The sequence below is a fragment of the Passer domesticus genome, chromosome 4 (genome assembly GCF_036417665.1).
Source record: "Passer domesticus isolate bPasDom1 chromosome 4, bPasDom1.hap1, whole genome shotgun sequence".
In the NCBI taxonomy this organism is placed as follows: Eukaryota; Metazoa; Chordata; class Aves; order Passeriformes; family Passeridae; genus Passer; species Passer domesticus.
In genome coordinates this window covers 58,347,305-58,365,891 of record NC_087477.1, presented here as the reverse complement: position 1 = coordinate 58,365,891, position 18,587 = coordinate 58,347,305, and the positions used below count along the sequence as shown (strand labels likewise).

The following is an 18,587-nucleotide window of genomic DNA, read 5'->3' as shown; positions in this document are numbered from 1 at the left end:
ATGGAAGTTTTAAAGTTTTGAAAAATGCTATAGTACCTGTTTTGGAACACGCTGGCTATGGCTTTAAAGCAGCCAGCTGCCACCCGCTTGGAACCTGTGTAACACCGGTCAACGGCCCAGTACATGAGGTTACTCTGGTCAGGATTGAGTTCCAAGAGCAGCATGACTGCCTCACAGCCTAGCTGGTGAACCTAGGAAAGAGTAAATATATATTTTAAAATGCAGAAAAAAAGACCAATTTACAAAATGGCATAAAATAGGAAAACAACTATTTAAGAAAGCTGAAACCTTTGGGAACATGAAATGTGTTCCATCCAAAACCAATGATACCGTAGACTAAAGTGGCAGCAGATAATTCTATCACACTGTTTATTATTCAACTAGCACACAGTCATAAATTATTGACACAAATAACTAAAGATCTACTGATTTTTTCCCCCCTTCAGTTCCAAGGCTAGTTTGAACTATTTACCATTTTTATGTCATGCACTGAAACAATGCCCTGAAAGCACTAGATACAAAGAAGCATTTAAAGACAAGCAAGAATTCCAGTGGGGATACAAGGGATACATCTGCATGGAGACTTGCACCCTTCCTGGAATCAAAGTAGCCCACAGGAGCTGTATTTTTATGTAGTGCTAGCATTATAGGGCAATAGAGGTCCTACCTTTAAAGCTAACCTTGCTGTTTAGATGAAAAGTTTGATCTTATTAACTCCAAAGGACCCCAAGGAATTCTGCAGTCTCACAACAGTTCATGTTCAAAATCTCATCTCCTCTCTTCTAACTTATTACTACAACTTAACATGGTTGATCAGTTTATAAACAATATACAGTGCTTCACCCCTTGTCCTTTCCTCTTCCATTCTGTTTCTCTGGTCTGATTAGGGACCACCTCCTCAACAGGGTGAACACACATGAAGGACAGTGCAAAACCCTGCACTACTAAAACAGCTTTAAGCTTAAGTAGAGCACTTGGGCAAATCTGTCTGCAAACTCACTAAAACATGTGTTCAAGGCACTGATAGTTTCAAAGTGATGCTCACATTGCTTGTATTACCTTTTTATCTTGTGAATCCAAAATATTATCCAGCCATTTGTATAAATAGCCATCAGATGAAAGCCCAACGTTGTCTGCAACAGGGCCACAACACAATACAGCAGACATAGCCTTTGAAAAGCAATGAAAAACACATTTTAATAACTCAGATACAGGAATTGCTCTTACTCAGTCTACTAAAATATCCGATAACTAAATATTAACCTGTTAAGAGAGAAAACCAAGGGTAATAAAAAACGTTTAACATTTTATTCAAGAAATTATTAAATCATATTTTTCTCAACTTTCAAATCAAAAGGAAGGGTCAATACTAAAATGCCAACATATTGAAGAGTTAATATACCATTAACCAGTTTCATTGCTAATGTACATTTAGATGAAAGCCTTTAACTTAAGCAAATGAGAACTAAAGTCAGGAAGTGAACATTCCATAGTGAGTATAAGAAATTTCAATAGCAAGTACAATAGTCACAGTATGGGAAAAACTGAACTGACATAAATATACATGTAAGCAGAAGGAATAAAAAGGTGCTGAAACATGGATGTGAAAACTACATCTAAAAGCCCAAATGTTAAATTTGCATCATGTTGACATAACAATCTACTTCCAAAATTCAGAAGTGTTAAAATACCTTTAATGCACAGTATTGGTGTCTGTTTATTCGCATGTTTCTATCACTGTATCTGTCCAGGGGAGTAAACATGATACTAAAAGGGCCTGCCCAATGACTGAACAGCATAAATAGACTGTGGCGTAGACTTTGCTGTGGAAAGACACTTCTTCTCTGGTGAACTGTAAGAAAAGCACACAGTTATACAAACTCCTTTTGTAATTCTTTAAGATAAAACATGCAACACAAACAGACCAAATTATGAATATTAAAGGAAAAATCCATGTAAAGATCCACTATTATTTTAACACCATAAGGTTGGTGTAAAGATGTAGGTTTACTATTGTCCTGTTTAATGCCAGTAGTGTACAGGAATAAACTATTTTTTAGTACACAGAATTCCAATACATAGACAATCAACAAGACTTTGCCAAACAGTACCAAAAACCGCTTAAAACTCATACTGCTAAATTATACTCAAAACTGATGTAAAAAATTATTTTAATAAAGGTATTCTAAAGGTTCAAATAAGAAGTGACTTTCTGTTTAGCTTCTGTTTAGTTGGGTTTGTTTTTTTTTTAAATACACTGCATATTAAATACAGTAATCAGAAGCTACATTTTTACATACCTGGAACATTTTGTATGATATTTGCCACTAAGGCACTAAAATGGCATCGGATATCTTTCAATGTATCAGAATCCTTTTCATTTTCTGCTTCTAGGAGTTGTCTTGTTAGATCAACATACTCAAGTAAAGTGTTGTTGAGGGAATGTGTTTCATTATCAAGGCCACCACTTGCACTGAACAAATAAAATAAATTTAGAAAATCAAAGAGCACGGTAATTACATACAACATTTGAAAATCATCCTTTTTTTATCTTTAAAAAACCCTACACCCTCATCACTGCAAATACTTAATTCAAAGTAATTTCTTCATCCAGCTTTTACTTCAGCAATAAAATAAAAAACTCCAGTGAAAGCAAACTAAGAATCAAACCTAATTATTTGAAGTCACTTATCCTTCCTCAGAACTAGTTCTTATACTGGGGACAAGTGTTAAAAATATTAATTAAAATCCCCAAACACAAAGTCCCTTCCCCCTCCCCTAGTGAAAACCTTAAAAGATAAGGGAAAGAATGGTTTTAATTGTTGAACTCTAAAATATCAGCATGCTGACAGACATTTCAGCAATGCTTCTGAGGCAACATTCTGAAATACACTTGAAGATTGAGAATTTCACGCATATATTGTTAAGCCTGACAAATACATGTCTAAGCATCATTGTCAAACAGAGTGGGAGGAAGGGGCCAACCATCTCCAAGCTTACTTGCTCTTACACTATTCCACATGCATAGGAAAAAATTTCCTAGGGACTTCTGTAAAACATATGCCAAAACTTCTTTTTTCAAAGTGTCCCTACTGAGGAAAAAAAATCTCGACAACCAAGTTAACATTCTCTGTCCTTCAGAAGTCCAACATTAATGAGCAGTAGCCTTCTCTGCATAGGATGTGCTGACTAGCACCAGCACTCCAAGTAAGGCAGAAGTTCCTGAATTATCACAGAATAGTTACAATTTGCAAAACAGGCGCGATGTTTGAGCACACACAAACAAAAGGGACCATGATGTACTGCCTGTTCAAAGTATGGGGAAAGCAACACTTTAAATAAAACAGAACACAGTGACAAAGAACATGGGAGTGAGGGATTAGAAAGCCAGCACAATTCTGAGTTTTATAAATGTCTATTTATTTAGTGGTATACTGAAACTCACTGATGAATTTGGCATGTTTGTTATACTGAGTCATAAGTCTATCAGTGACAATTCACGAACATCAACAACTTCCCATGCGTGCTGCCCCTACCTGTGACTAATGACACCAGCATCTGCCAACAGTTCAAATATTCGTACTAGTTGTACTCGTAAAATATCTCGACGCCTGCGCCGTTTCATGTTCTGTCCATCAGAGGAAACACAAAATTAAACGAAGCAGAGGAAAAACTAAGTAGAAAACCAAAGTAGAATATAAAAGCATTATTATATCTGTATTACAACTGGCACCTGTTAGCAGAGGTGCCAATCTTCTAAGATAAGTTACCAAAATTGCTAACAAGTTTAATAAACCAGACAGTGAACAAACGTTTTCCCTGTTGCAGCCCTGAGATATACCAGGTTTGCTATTACATGTATTATCCAGTCTCTTGCCACTAAGTGCAATATATAAAACAATGAAGTGTAAAAGGCAGTCTTCCTACATATTTTGAGGGAGATGATTCTGTCCCTCTGCTCCACTCTCATGCGACCCCTCCTGAAGTACGGCCTGCTGGGGTCCACAAGCATAGGAAGGACATGGACATATTGGAGTGAGTCCAGAGGAGGGCTGCAAAAATGATCAGAGGGCTGAAGCACCTCTCCTGTGACAGAAGCTGTGAGAGCTAGGGCTGTTCAGCCTGGAGAAGGGTCCAGGGAGATCTCATTGTGACCTTTCGGTGCTTAAAAGGGGCTTGTAAGAATGATAGAGACAAACATTTTAGCAGAGCCTGTTGTGATACAACAAGGGGCAATGGTTTTAAACTAAAAGTGGGTAGATTTAGACTAGATATAAGAGACAATTTTTATGATGAGGGTGTGAAATTCTGGAATAAGTTGCCCAGAGAGGTGGGAAACATTCAAGGTCAGGTTGATGTGGCTCTGAGAAACCTGATGTAGCTGAAAATGTTCCTGCTCATTTCAGGATGGGTGGAGTAGATGACCTTTAAAGGTTCCTTACAACCCAAAATATTCCATGATTCTACAATTTGTATGCAACCCTGATGCAACACACAACAGTACAGTAACATTTTGAAACAGAAGTGCTGTTCCTTTCCATCATTTTCATTAGAGCAGTCACGTAAGTTAACAAACTTTTAGCTAAAAACCACCACCAAATCTCAACAAAGTGGGTTGACATTAAAACTCAATTCTAAGTCATAGGTACCACTGATTGTGGGAATGTCACTGATGATATAACAAAGTAATAACTGTGTAAAACTATGATTAGGTTAAAGAAATTAAAAGAATGTGGAAAAGGTTACAGTATTTTTTCATCATTTGAAACAAAATCTCTGATACACGAATAACAGAGAGCTCAAATATGGAGCTCTTCTAATGTAAACATGTCACAATCATTTAAAAAAGCAATATTTCACCTTTTTATCTGTTATATTGACTGTTTTTACATGCACAAATTAAAGAAAATAACACTTTCTCTTTGTGCAAAGACAGTTAAAACTGTACTGAGTATAATGGAAATTATTTAATTACCTCTGGCCTTCTTTCAAGTGCTTCCTTAATTATAGGATGTAATTCTTCTATTAGTTCCCTGAATTAAAATAATTAAAAGGATAAAAACAAACATTAAATTAACATCTCAACAGAAAGATGTTTCCCAAGAACTAGTGTTACAACAGAAGTTAAAACACCCTCAGGTTTTCCTTCTTTACCTGTAGCTTTAAAAAGCAAAATTTCCTAGAGAGATATTTTCCTAATTTAAAGCAGATTATTAAATTAATGTCCTAACAATTATCCCTAAATTTGTATTATGGCTTATTTCTATCACAGATAATTTTTATTTATTTTCATATTGAAAGTTTAACAAAGCCATATGGTGCAAACAGATATCATTGGGGGGAAGAAAAAGATGCTGGCAGCTTATCATACAATGCTCTTTCAGCTGTTATGATGCATTTAGTTGTTAATATTGTTTCTTTAGGTCCATTAACAATACACTGACAGAAGTTAGACCAGTCTCTTTGAAAACTGAAACAGGTTTTGACAGTGTGCTTACGTTCCCCATTTGTTGTGAACCTCCACAGTCTTTACTACTACTTGGTTCCTTCTGCCAAACTAAGATTCTCATATGACTTCAAAAAGGAGGCAGGGAAAGGAGATCAATAGTATGGAAGTATGCAGACAAAATACTAAGGTAAAAATATATTTGGTTTACTTTCATATTTGTTAACATAGTAACTACAGCCTCCAGATTTGTTGGAGTGGACACATTCTTCTATTTCCTGTGGTGCTGCAATTGAGATATATCAAAACCCTAAATCACTTCAAGTTTCTGTGGTAAATGACTGACTCCTCTGACACCTTTTGCGAAGTTCCTTCTTCAGAGAATGGGTCCAGGTGATCAGAATGCTGCACAAATGTTTGCGGTGTACTCATTTACAAGAAAGTTAAGCATGGTTAGATACTGCTATGTATTTTCTTTCAAACACAGAAAACACAGAAGATAATTTGGAAGAAACTTTTTTGTGCTAAAATATAGTAAAGGGTCAGCTTACAATGGAGATCAAGAGATACCCAGAAGAGTTCATATGATCAGTTACACAAAACAAAAATACTACTCTGATAAATTTATGTTCATTGCATATATATAATCTATAATGAAAAAAGTTCCTGAGCAAACATAACAAGTGGGGAAGAACAGTGCCTAAAACCACAAAAGCTAAACACCAAATCAGTGCAGAGCAGCAATGGTGAGGGGTAGGCTACAGCTAGCATCTGGTGTGAGAACATGCACTGGACAGAGAAAAAAGATGGTGATAGAAAAAAACCCCACATTCTGAAATTATAAAACTGATGAGGATCAGATTTTTTTTTTTTTTTACTTGCTGGATGAGTTGTTTCTAATTCAGAAATCAAGGATTTCTGGCAAAATTATCTCTGAAAGCATTTTCTAGACTTTACAGCTGTTAAGCAGCTCTTCAGAATCATGGCACAAAGTCTTGCTTTACTCCGGGTAGCAAATAAAGTCAGATATTATATAAAATTATAAGATTATCAAGGGATATAAACCAGAATATGACAACTGAGAACCTGGCATTAATATCAATATTGACTTTTTATCTGTGACAATATGGGACACAAGTAACTGGAGAGAAGCATCATCTTATTAAAAACCCAAGTATTAGCAATTCCTGGTTCCTTCTGCAGAAGCAGAGTTGGTTGCTGTGTATGGTACAACTTCATGATTCTCATAATAACTCTCATAATCTCGACTTTATAACTCTCATAATCTCTCTCAGCAGCAGAGATTGGCTGTTGTCAGAGAACATCTGATGGCCTTCCCAGGAGGTTTTCGTGCCCTTAGATGTTCTCTCTCTTCATTCATCCTCATAAGAGCAATGGCAATACCAATAAGGACAGTTTATCAACTCCTACAAACTTGATTGTAATTAACATTTCAAATGTTGTTAGTTCACACAATCTGTTTTTTCAGATAAGGGCAGCTTTAAATACCAATAAGCTGTTTATTTTTTCTACTAACTTCCTTTTCTTTATGCAGGCATGACCTTCACATAAAATTCTTACAATCTCTAACCATCTCTAGCATGCCTCTAAATGCTAGGAAAGACATTGAGAATCAGTTGTCACAGTTTTTTTTAAATTCTTAAAAGAAAAAAAAAAATAAGAAAAAGGAGAGAAAAAATGAGCTCCAATTCCCCAGCTTTGTAACCAATTAGAATAGAAATAGATGAAACACAACAGTTACCTAAAAGCTCCTGGGTTGGTCCTGCCAAGTCCCAGGACAAGAGATTCTGTAATTTCCATGCTCTCAGAGCGCATCATTGGTACTATGTGCTTAAACAGGGAGGAAGGGGATGGAATGCCAATAATCTAAGAAGAAAACCAGAACAAAACACAATGAAGTAGCTACCACAAGGTGGTGACATGAAAACATCTACTGCAATTTCAGAGTCTATTCACACTGGACCAATGACTCAAAATGATAAAAGAGAAATTTATCTTTGACATGGAAAAGATTTCCTGAAATAATAAAGTAGTATAAACTATTTCTTGCATTACTGAATTTTCCTAGTCAGATGACAATGAATCACACAGCATGATACACAGATGCTTTGCACATTAATGTATCTGCCCTCCTTGGGGAAGAAGATTTCTGGTGTCCAACTCCTTAGACTCCTGAGTCGTTCTCAAAGAGAACAAAGCTTTCAGTCCATAATTTCTTAGCATTAGGGACGGTATCTTGGTAACAAACAAGTAGAACAGGCTGCTTCTCTCAAAAATCTGCTGCATAGTCCAAGAATTATCTTCACGTCTACTGTATCTTTTACAGGAAGCCAAAAATGAGATGAACAAAAAGAAGCAAAGAGGAGCGAAAACAACCATAACCTGCAGATGATATGAAGACAGAAAAGTATCTGCGATTGGGAAAATACAACAAGATACATCATGCCTGAATAGGTTCCTGTTTCAGTTATTGAAGTGAGAGGGTATTTGCTCAGAACTACAGAAGTCTAATGACAGCAAAAACACCCCTTTAACAGCAAACAAAGAATTTCCTTATTACTGCAAGATATGATTTTGAGATTGGGTAAATGTCTTCATTATGTGACTGGATTTGCTTTAAAAACATACCACAGGTTAGGAAAAGCAAACTAAAACAGTATTCTATACAAATGAAAAAAAAGGTATCTTAAAAATATTTTCAGACAAATGATACCAGTTTCTAATCATGATAGTTATTATAGAACACCTCTGGTGTTTTGATTTTCAATAAGATGTAGACTTATTTACAGAAAGTATTAGAAGAACCTACTCTTGAATCAATGCTATAACCACTGTCTGGGGTAGACGCCAGCGTCTCAGGAGGGGAACATCTCACAGAGCCTGTGGAAGTGGAGGAGTTTGAAGAAGATGCTGCACTGCAGCAAAGAATCAGGTAGTTTCTCCAGAGCCCAATATAGGAGTCACTGCTCGTAGTAGTATTTACTTTCTTTGCATTGATAGGGCTGCTATTAAAAAAGAAAGAGAAGAGCTCAGTAGAGTAAATGAAGCTTACCACATTTTACTTTGGTTTTCTACTGAATTTATTTTTCAGTTATGCATATGCCACGACTTCCCAAATTGTTAACATAGTAAACTCTGAATAACTTATTCAGAGCAGACTTGTACATCAATAATGCATGCTTTTATATTCAAATCTGCTGAACTTACAATATGGCCAAAGGCATTAATTAATTAATGTTAGCCGCAGATTATATTTTATGCAGATAAATCTGCTTTAATTTTTTGTTATATAAAGCTGAATTAAATCCACAGACAATATCAAGAATTTATGTTACCCCACTGAAACAATTATGACACTACAATGATGATTAATCTTGAAATAATACTCTATATAATATACTGTATTTATTTTAGAAATAAACTTACTTGATATCCACTTGTGGAGACAGCAACTGAAGTCTTGTATAAGCAAATGTCCAAGCATAGCTTACAGCTGTTGGGCAGTGTTTTGGAAGATTTTCCTGCTTCATGAAACTTGAGAGGCTTATAATCCATGGATCCTGGCCTTGAGTCACATGTGCAAATATCCAAATATGTGAGGGACTGACCACATCAAACTGGTGGCTAATTGGAGAGGAATTCCAGTCAGCCAGAGTTTGTAGATCTATTGAACTGGGACAGTACAGTAAAGTAGTCTGTGTGCATAGAAAAGACAATGAGGAAATATTTAATATCCATGTATTTTAAGCAACAATCTTGTTATATAGCTAATAAAGTACCAGTGTCAAAAGCATATCTGTAACAGAGAAAAAAGTAATTTACAGGGCTTTTTACAGAAGATCTTAATGTGAACAGCTATAGAAACATGTTGTTTGTGAACAAACTGGTATAAGGAAATAGTAAATCCTACAAAAAGACCCTTTCATGCACAATGATTAATTCTTCCAAAAGATTTGTACTCTAAAAGCCTTACTATTGAATTCCAATTTGTTTCCTAATCCTAAAATCAGAAGTTTCCTTGATACTTAGGAGTTTATGATAAATACATAAGTATGGAATTCAGCTGTTATTCACTGACGGTTATTATAGCATTCATCATGGATAAAGGGCACATTGACTGTAATGACAGTGCATTACTGCAGAAAAAAGCAGTGCCCTTTGCTTTTAAGAAATTACAGTGTGTGAGCAAGATGAAAAGAAACAGATAAAGACACAGCTCCCAGTGTTTATGTGGTGGTGATAACAACACACTATCAGTCAGAAATGTTACAATGGTGGCGTCAACCTCACGGCATTCCTCAGATTTTTGCCTTTCTGTTTGTGGTGATAAATTGCTTTTAAAATCAGCATGAACATAGTGACGCTATCATTTGAAATATGTACTATTTATTTATGATAGTTTTACAGAATTACTTCATCTTACAAGCAACTTGACATAAAAACAGTCCTACCTGGTCAGCCCCCGTGAGATGTATGAAACTCTCCAGGATAGTAGCACTCAGTCTGTCCATTACATCTATAGCCAACTCATCATCACTCTACAAAACACAAAACATACCAAGCTTTGTCAAAATAAAAGCGGTTTCACCAGGCAGGCTAAGAATGGGTCATCAGCTCTTACCTTTGAAATTTCTAGAAGTGTGAACAAGGCCCGTATTTCTCTGAGAACGCTGACAGCTAATCGCCTGGTGGCAGGCCTTGTGCTGCAAAGGATGACCAAAGCAAAGCCTTCCACCACATGGAATACACTGGAATAAAGGGTCCTCTCCAGGGGAAGGGTATGGGCAGCCCCATTGGATACACCACGCTAAGAAAAACATCACAGAAGTTAAGCAAATAAAGAAAAAATAAACACAACTAAGATACAGTTCTATTATTGGCAATGGCAGATTTAATAATAAAATATTCAGATTTTTGGCTATTGGTCAAATTTTGCATTATGAGAATGACGTAATATTAGTCACTTCTTTTTTATTACCTCTCTGAATTTAGTCCACACAAATACCACAGGAACATCTTTATTTCACTTTCTGATAACATGATGAAAGAATCAATTTAAGAAACCTCAAGTAATACTCTTTTGTAAAAGATTATGGTAATAAATTATTTTAACCCTTTAGTAAAAATTGGTGGGTTTAGTTCTACTGTTTAATAACTCCAACATATTTCCAGTTACACATTATGACCAACAATGTAAGCAAAATGTGGTCATGAATTCGTGTTCACGTAATACTTAATAATTTGGGACTAATTTTATTTTAATAAAAATGTTAATTTAAAATGAGAGATCTAGAAGTCTTCAAGCACTATAATAAATTTAGCTACATTTTTATTACTTAGTAAAACCAGTAAAGCCCACTGCTAAGTTTGTATGCAGATTCCAAGTATGTTTTAACACCAAAGGACCTTAAATAGATATACCTGAGCATCTTGGGTTTTATTGTGCATTTGGGCTGCTTGTTTCCACTGATTTATGAGCTGCACTAACATTTTCACTGCGTTGTCAAGAAGTGTTGGGTGGATGTCAGTCACTTCACGCACAATAAAATAAACAAATCCTGAAAGAACATCTTCCCGCCAATCTGGAAAATCAAGCATTAATGCTTGGAGTGTATTAAAAGCCAAGGCACGAAGTTCTTCATCCATGTGAATTGTCAGCCTGTTCAGAAAAAATACAGGTATCATCACCCTAAATAAGCATATTCTTCACCATATTCTTCTTCTTTATAATTTAAAGTTTGGTGTTTATTCTTCCTTCTTTACTGTACAATGTAGAACAGAGATTCCACAGAGATTCACTTTCTGCTCTGAATAAAACTGAAACTGGCTAGGAACAGAAGGAACTTCTACTGCAGCAAAATAATGCAAGGTTTCCCAAAACTTAATACAAATAAAGTGTGTTCAAGAGAGACCATCAGGTGTCTAACGAAGGTGCATCTTTGCATGCGTCTGAGCTCAGCAGACCAGCACCCTGAGATAGATAGGCTATTTTCTTTAAATTAAAATTGAAAATAACACATTTGTTTTGCAGTTAAAGGACATCTACTTAGGATATGAGAAAAAATTCACCAAAAAATCCTTTGCACATATACTTAAAAATCTGTCTAAGCCTGCTATGGTAGAAGGTACCTATTCCAGTATTATATTATTACTTAATATTTTCATGTCTTTCATATTATTTTAAACACTGAAGAAAGAGTGTTAGAAAAATCTTATTCTCTTAAGTTATTACTAAATTTTTATATATGTAACTCAACACATTATGTGAAAATGGATTTATAATTTCAAAGCCATGAGCTGTCCTGAATTTGTGCCAGACTATTCTCATATTAAAAATTTTTAAAAATATTCTCAACTATTTATCAGTACGGATAAGGTACATTCAGTTCAAACTGAGATAAGAGATAGAAGAATATGGGTAATGTTGGATTACAGAAAAATTAAAAACAAAGCAGGACTAGTAGAGGAAAATACTGAAATTTCCTCCAGGTGCCTGGAGTAATTTTGGTAATGTCAAACAAGAATGACTTTATGAAAATTTATAGTATTCCCAACAGAAAAAAAAACAAGAAAGGAAAAAAAGCAGAGCAAAACAAAATAGGTAACAAAAAGATAAAACAAGTTCAAAAAAAACCAAAGCAACAGAAATAAACTCCTACTTCTCAAAATACTCTCTCTAAAAATAAGTGCAAGGTCTGCAGGATAAATTTACCTCCTGCTACTATAGCCAGTAAAACCTGACCAAGTGCAGAAGGCTGGCAGGAGCAGCGAGGACAGGGTCTGCATGCAGCGACTCACGCTGCACAGGGAGGGCACTGACAATTGTGCACACTCAGCATTTGAAAAAGAACATCCACTAAGAGCAGAACCCCTCCTCTCTTACCTTGCAAGCAATTCAATGAGGTCAGTCCTACTCATGCCATCTGGAATCAGTCTTGGGATAGCAGCAATGCAAGTTCTGAACAAATCTATCTTAGGTTTTCTCTCACCCCTACAAAACAAAGAAACAGGAAAATCTACTTCAGTACACTAGAAATGTATTTTCAATTTCATGCCATAACTATGGAGGAAACAAACATTTTAATCAATAACTAATGAAACTAACATTCACTTAATAGTCCAGTAAAAGCCCCACAACTGTAAGACTTTAATGATGGTATCTGTAACATTACAGAGTAAAAATAATGCGATGCTACTGTGAAAGCAAAAATGCTGCAATTCAGTACATACGTAATCATGTCTTCTGGCTCTTTATTGGACATCTGCACACTGGTCATGCACATGGGCCTTCCAACTTCTTTGTCCAAATGCCTAAGAATGCTATCCAGCGCTTTTCTGACTTGAGGATAGTATATGGACATTCCTGGAAAGTCAAAGACTTCCATCACCTCTTTTTCATATTTTTATTAAATACCTGCCACTTACTCAGCTTAGGACAAACTTCTTATTGCACAGATGACATGAAATACATACTTTAGGTGTCAAAACAAATGCATGTATATATGAAATATATATCTATAAATATAGAAATATGAGATATTATACAAAAGTAAAAGCTTCCTTCAGAAAAAACAAAAGCAATGAAGTAACCATTATCTGCTTCTTCATTTTCTCAATTCCAAGCTTTTTAGTTCTAGTTTAAATTTAACATGTTGAAATAGTCCTTTGAAGATGACTGCCTCATTCACAGAAAATCAACAAGACACAGGCATCAAGATTATCTTACTCCACTCAGCTGTGAGACATCTGGGACATTTTAGAGTGACATCAAGAAAAAAAAAACTTGCCATGCTATTTACCACACTAACTCTCAGGCTTCTTTGTGCTTATTTTGCAATAATTGCAAAACACTTTAAGAAAAGGCATGGGTTTAGTCTGAGACACCAGAGGGTCAATATTGTCTAGCAGCCTTCTCTAAGAATCAAAACAATTCTTGCTAACAATTAAATACATAAATAAATTACACTAATGTACTGCTTGAGAATAACTGGGAATATACACATACATACTGAAATGCCAACTTACAAAAGAATACAACATACCTATAACTTTTGCTTCCTCATCTGTCAGGGTTTTATTAAGAAAAATTTTCTTCACACGTAGAGTATTTCCTGACGGAAGAACAACTCCTGTTGTTGGCATTGGTGGCTCACCATCCTTTTGTTGCAAGCTATCTGCTATGACAAGGAAGACTCTGAGGCCAATATTCATTCTCTTCAATAACAAAAAAGGGACAAAAAAGGAAAGAAAAACCAGTAAAAATTACGATATTGAAATAATACAGCAACAAAATAGAAACTGCATTTTTCCTCTCTTTTAAACAGACAACAATAAGGTTCCAGTAGGACAGACCTTATTTCAATGTTACATATTAGTGTAATGAAAGTAATAAGAATGGAGCTTAAGTTTCCTGTGCCGCTCCACACTCTGATTCAAGTGAATTGACTTGGCCCAGGCTTAGATACAGAATATTTTATAGTACTGAGCAGTCAAGGACTTGATATGAGCCTTTAGAGCAACACACTGACATTGCTAAAAATCCCATCTGTTAGACTGAGTCTTGAAGAGCTAGGTATGACTTCCCTGAAAAAAAAGCTTTACAGTTAACATTGTAACAAAACCCCCATATTTTCTGAAATTGTTGTTGAAATGAGTCTTAACTGTAGAGCTGCTGCTGGCTTGCTCACCTAAAATCAAACAGCAACAGCGCACAGCAGCAATTACTTCTTTAGTGTTAGCAGAACACTCCTTCAGATACCAATTAATCTGCTTTTATCTTGGCACAAACAAAGTTAACCACTTCCTCCCCCCAAAAATCCCCCAATGCCTTGCTCTCATGGCATGCAAGTAATGAGCTATTATTACCTCTGGATTAATAGTGAAGGTTTTAGGTGATTTTCCAACACTAAGAAGATCAAATATTATTTCTTTCATTGCAAAATCCAAACGTTCCTACAAAGGAAAATAGATTTGTACAATCATTTGTTTTCTGTTAATATGCACAATTTTTTGACTTTGCATAGCTACCAGGTGTCTTAAAAGTTATTAAAAAAAGTTTATAAAATATCTCTTTTTTCCTCCTTATTCTTATGACTTTTTAAAAAAATCTAGTACCATTCAACACAGCTCATCCCCTGATATGGTTGAATGATTTCTCCTGAAAAAATTCCAAGACAATTCATCATCAGATCAAACACATTTCTACAAATAACATGAGCTGTTATAGAAAAAAATAATTGGGATAAAGAGAAGCCCTCAGGTACTAAAAATACTACAATATAAATAAAATAAAATAAAATAAAATAAAATAAAATAAAATAAAATAAAATAAAATAAAATAAAATAAAATAAAATAAAATAAAATAAAATAAAATAAAATAAAATAAAATAAAATAAAATAAAATAAAATAAAATAAAATGAGTTGTGTATCCTGCCTCATCCCTGTATGACCAAAAGCAAATAGTTTTGGAGCTGAAGCACAGACAAGCTATTTCTAAGACAGGAAAAGATGTCTCTAATCTATAAGGTTAATGAGAGTTCATCTTGTGAGACTGTGTCTTGCATTTTGATATTAGGACAAGAGAAGCAACTAAAATAATATAAATCATAATGGAATGCTGACTGTACACTACTGCATTCATTGCACACTATTTCTGTCTATTGAGGCCAGTCTCCAAGCTAAACATACATAGGTATTACTGTTCTAATGCTTCGTCCCTTATAAAAATACATAATGGATATAGTAATTATATTATAAACATATATAAATATATATACACACACACACAACCCCCAACAGTGCAATACAAATGTAAATTCTAATCAGCATAATGTTTGTACATAACAGTTTTTCAAGTTTAAAAAAAAAAAGTTTTGGCACCATTAGAAAGAGAATGAGTTCTTTCATTTGTTACACATATTTGGAGAAATTCTACTCAAGACATGAGACCACTAATTCAGTACAAATATTTTAAAAATGAACCTTAAACTTACATATCATCCAAATAATGTTCATCCTACTATTCTAGCTCTACCTAGATGTATTCTTACCTGAGCAATGAACTGAATAATCTTCACAAATATATTCAGAGGAGTGTCTCGTGGGACCACGCTGCGTGATCCTTTTGGGAAAAGTGCTGATACAATGCTCATGAGACGGCTACAAGAATTTAGAAACAAAAAAGAAATAAAAAGATCTTTTAAAAATAGCTCCTTATGTCAGCACATATGTTACAGTTCAAATCTGGAAGTGCGGGTGTGGAGCTACTGTGAAATAATATGGAAGCCTATACAGGTAGGACCACGTACAGGAAGCCCAGCACCAGCTGTCACAGGCATAGAATCAAGAGTTCCTCTATGAACTGAAAAATATCCTTTTTTAAACCAGTTACTAATAGTCAGGAGGAGGGGCAAAATCTGAATGGCTATTCCAAATTCTCATTATACACAATTATAAAGAAAACCTTTTTATTTCCAGTCCATACTTAGTGATGGACACTTCATACCCCATTTGTTCTGCCACCATTAGTGCCTTCTGACTTTAATAAATTTCCTGCTCATCTCTCTGCCTTCTTCTATCCCCACAAAGACAATTCTAGACTCTACTCCTTCTTTCTATCATGGTACTCAAGGGCTTTTGGTTTTCTCTATTAAGACAAAATGTTTGGTCTCCTGTTTATTTGACTAAACCATCCCTGAGCTGGATTCAAGCTCTCTTCTGATATTACTAGGTTGGAATAAAATCTCCATCACCAGTAGTTTAAAATACTTTGCATAATGAACTTACCTTTGAGTTACAGTATTGCTTTCACATTTAATTCTAATAACATAAACCCACAATAACCTATACAAAGATTCCAGTGCAACTCGGGACATTTTGGGATCTTTATTCTGTAAAATAAATTTAGAAATACAGTTATTGTTGCTCGTAAGACACTGACAAAATTCTATTATAATGTTTATTTACTTTTGAAAATAATCTTTTTAACAATGAAAGCAGATGGATTTAATACTGGCTACAAGTTTTTTATATTTTTTCATAAAAACAAGCTTATATTGAATATGTCCTAACCTTAAATTTTTAACTAGTAATTCAAGCTCATTTTACACATCTCTAACTCTGAGGGCAGAACAGGAATTAAAAAGTCGATATTCCTCTTGAGACGAACACACCAAGAGTATATTGCTTTCAAGAACTTTTCTCAGCAAGCCATTGACAACAATTACCTACTTCATAGCAAACCAATTTATAGTTTGTCTAAAACATTGGAGTAGCTGCTTTGGATCAGGCACAAGGTCTCATTCCATCACTCAGCCTGTGACAGCAGACAATAGCAGGTGCAGAAGAAAAGAATGCAAAACAGGGAAGGCACACAAAGATGCATCTCTGGGTGTGGCTTCAGACAACGAAGACACTTCAGGCTGTATTAGTGTTTGCCCACTTTCAATGAATTTTTATTGTAACAATTATGCTACTGTTTCTTGAATTAATATAAAATGTAGCAGCACAATTCAGTTTAAATTATGTACTGAACGCAAAATGATTTTTGTCTTAAAGCTGCTACTATGAGTTTAGCTTTGCTCCTTCAAGCTCTTAAACTGTGTAAAACAGTAAGTAACTAACATTCTTTGTACCAGCTCCAGAAACCTGTTTTCCAAATAGGGATTCTTGGAGTACTTACAATCTAGAAATGTCCAACAAGATTCCTGGACCTGGCCGTAAGAATAAATTTCTGAACATAATAAATGATTCTGAGTTGTCAACGTTTTAGGCATTATCCCAATTTAAACTAACAAACCCAAACAAAACCAACAAAACACCAAAAACAGAACCCCAAAAGCACACCTTCCCCATCTCCAGCGAAGTCTCTCTGTTTCAAGACATGTGATGACTTGAAGATAATTAATTTCCTATTTTGTGCCTCAGCCACTGAGTCATAATAGCAGATAGCTTTGCCCTCCCAGGACAAAATGGAGCGCAAATTCAGAAAGGGTGTAAGTGGAACTAAAACCATACTGTTCAAAAAGAGATGGTCTCATTTATGGTTCTTTCCCCTACAACCTCAATGCTCCCTCTACATTAATTCTAGAAGTAACAAAGTCCAACTTGCACCCATAAGCTAAACAAAACAACCTCATGTCCGTGTCTATGTAAAAGACTATATACACAAAGGAGAGTAATTTTGGTGTTTTTAACCAAAACCACAGGTGGGTCCAGACTACTGGTTGTGGCAGCATCTTATTTTAAGAAAGGCTAAAAGCCTATCACAGAATCACAGAGTCAGAAGTGGTATTTCAAAGTAGGAAAGACAAGTAACACACAAGACTGACTACCAGAATATTAGAGGGAATAACCCAGTTTACATCAGTGATCATGCTGTTCTGTCTTCCCTTCACACATCAGATGCCATCACCTCTGAATTAGCACCTGTAACTAGGCAGTTGGTAAATTTAGGGACGTGATCTGGACTAAATCTATCCAGTAAGAAGTTAGACCTGTCCCTGTTTACTAATCACACAGACAAATGTCTCACTGTTCAGTTAATTTACCTGCAGTGCTACTGTGAGGAAGAAGGAAGTGTACCAGAAGGTGAGACTGTAATAGCTTTGATTCTAATCAGCTTAAACAGCAAAAACACCACAATATTATTACTCATTGTATTTAATTTACAAGCCAACAATTACTGATTTTCAAAGCAGGTTGGGCAATTCATTGGTACAAGTCTTATCAAAGTCCATCTGAAATGCATCTTGAAATGAGTAATGCTTCAATTTTCTAATTTCTGCTATTCTACAGGGGAGCTTAATTTACATGTCCAGAAGTAAACAAAAAAAATTATTGTTGGCTTTCAATCATCTAATAAAAAAATTGTAGAGGTAGCAGATAGTTTAATAATGTGTAAACAATGTTCCATCTGTTAGCAGGTTTATCATCCAGTAGAGCTACTTCTGAGTGGTTATGACTAAGTTTCCTTGTTACAAAGGAAAAAATGAGCATATATAGGGGCATTCACCTTTTAAAAATAGGAAATAAATTCTGCAGTACTTTTATTATTTTAAGCATTGAAAATTTTCACTATCTCTTCCTACAATAAAGAACTAAACAAATATGCTAAAAGA

At 35.1% G+C, this 18,587-nt stretch overlaps 1 protein-coding gene across 12 annotated transcripts in view; it reads right to left on the bottom strand.

The window, feature by feature from the left end:
* The window catches only part of FRYL (FRY like transcription coactivator), a 157,397-nt gene that overhangs the window by 53,276 nt on the left and 85,534 nt on the right, over positions 1 to 18,587 (bottom strand). For 11 of the 12 annotated variants that reach the window (XM_064418204.1, XM_064418206.1, XM_064418207.1 and 8 more), the window contains 18 exons: positions 16,255 to 16,358; positions 15,519 to 15,627; positions 14,333 to 14,419; positions 13,510 to 13,681; positions 12,698 to 12,830; positions 12,351 to 12,458; positions 10,889 to 11,126; positions 10,089 to 10,274; positions 9,919 to 10,005; positions 8,894 to 9,162; positions 8,277 to 8,472; positions 7,209 to 7,333; positions 4,976 to 5,033; positions 3,537 to 3,628; positions 2,301 to 2,473; positions 1,692 to 1,852; positions 1,060 to 1,170; positions 37 to 191 (listed from right to left, as the gene is read on the bottom strand). In XM_064418204.1, the coding sequence (XP_064274274.1) occupies positions 37 to 191; positions 1,060 to 1,170; positions 1,692 to 1,852; positions 2,301 to 2,473; positions 3,537 to 3,628; positions 4,976 to 5,033; positions 7,209 to 7,333; positions 8,277 to 8,472; positions 8,894 to 9,162; positions 9,919 to 10,005; positions 10,089 to 10,274; positions 10,889 to 11,126; positions 12,351 to 12,458; positions 12,698 to 12,830; positions 13,510 to 13,681; positions 14,333 to 14,419; positions 15,519 to 15,627; positions 16,255 to 16,358 (2,564 nt within the window). The remainder of the gene's footprint in view (positions 1 to 36; positions 192 to 1,059; positions 1,171 to 1,691; positions 1,853 to 2,300; positions 2,474 to 3,536; positions 3,629 to 4,975; positions 5,034 to 7,208; positions 7,334 to 8,276; positions 8,473 to 8,893; positions 9,163 to 9,918; positions 10,006 to 10,088; positions 10,275 to 10,888; positions 11,127 to 12,350; positions 12,459 to 12,697; positions 12,831 to 13,509; positions 13,682 to 14,332; positions 14,420 to 15,518; positions 15,628 to 16,254; positions 16,359 to 18,587) is intronic. The other variant, XM_064418199.1, reaches the window with a different exon arrangement.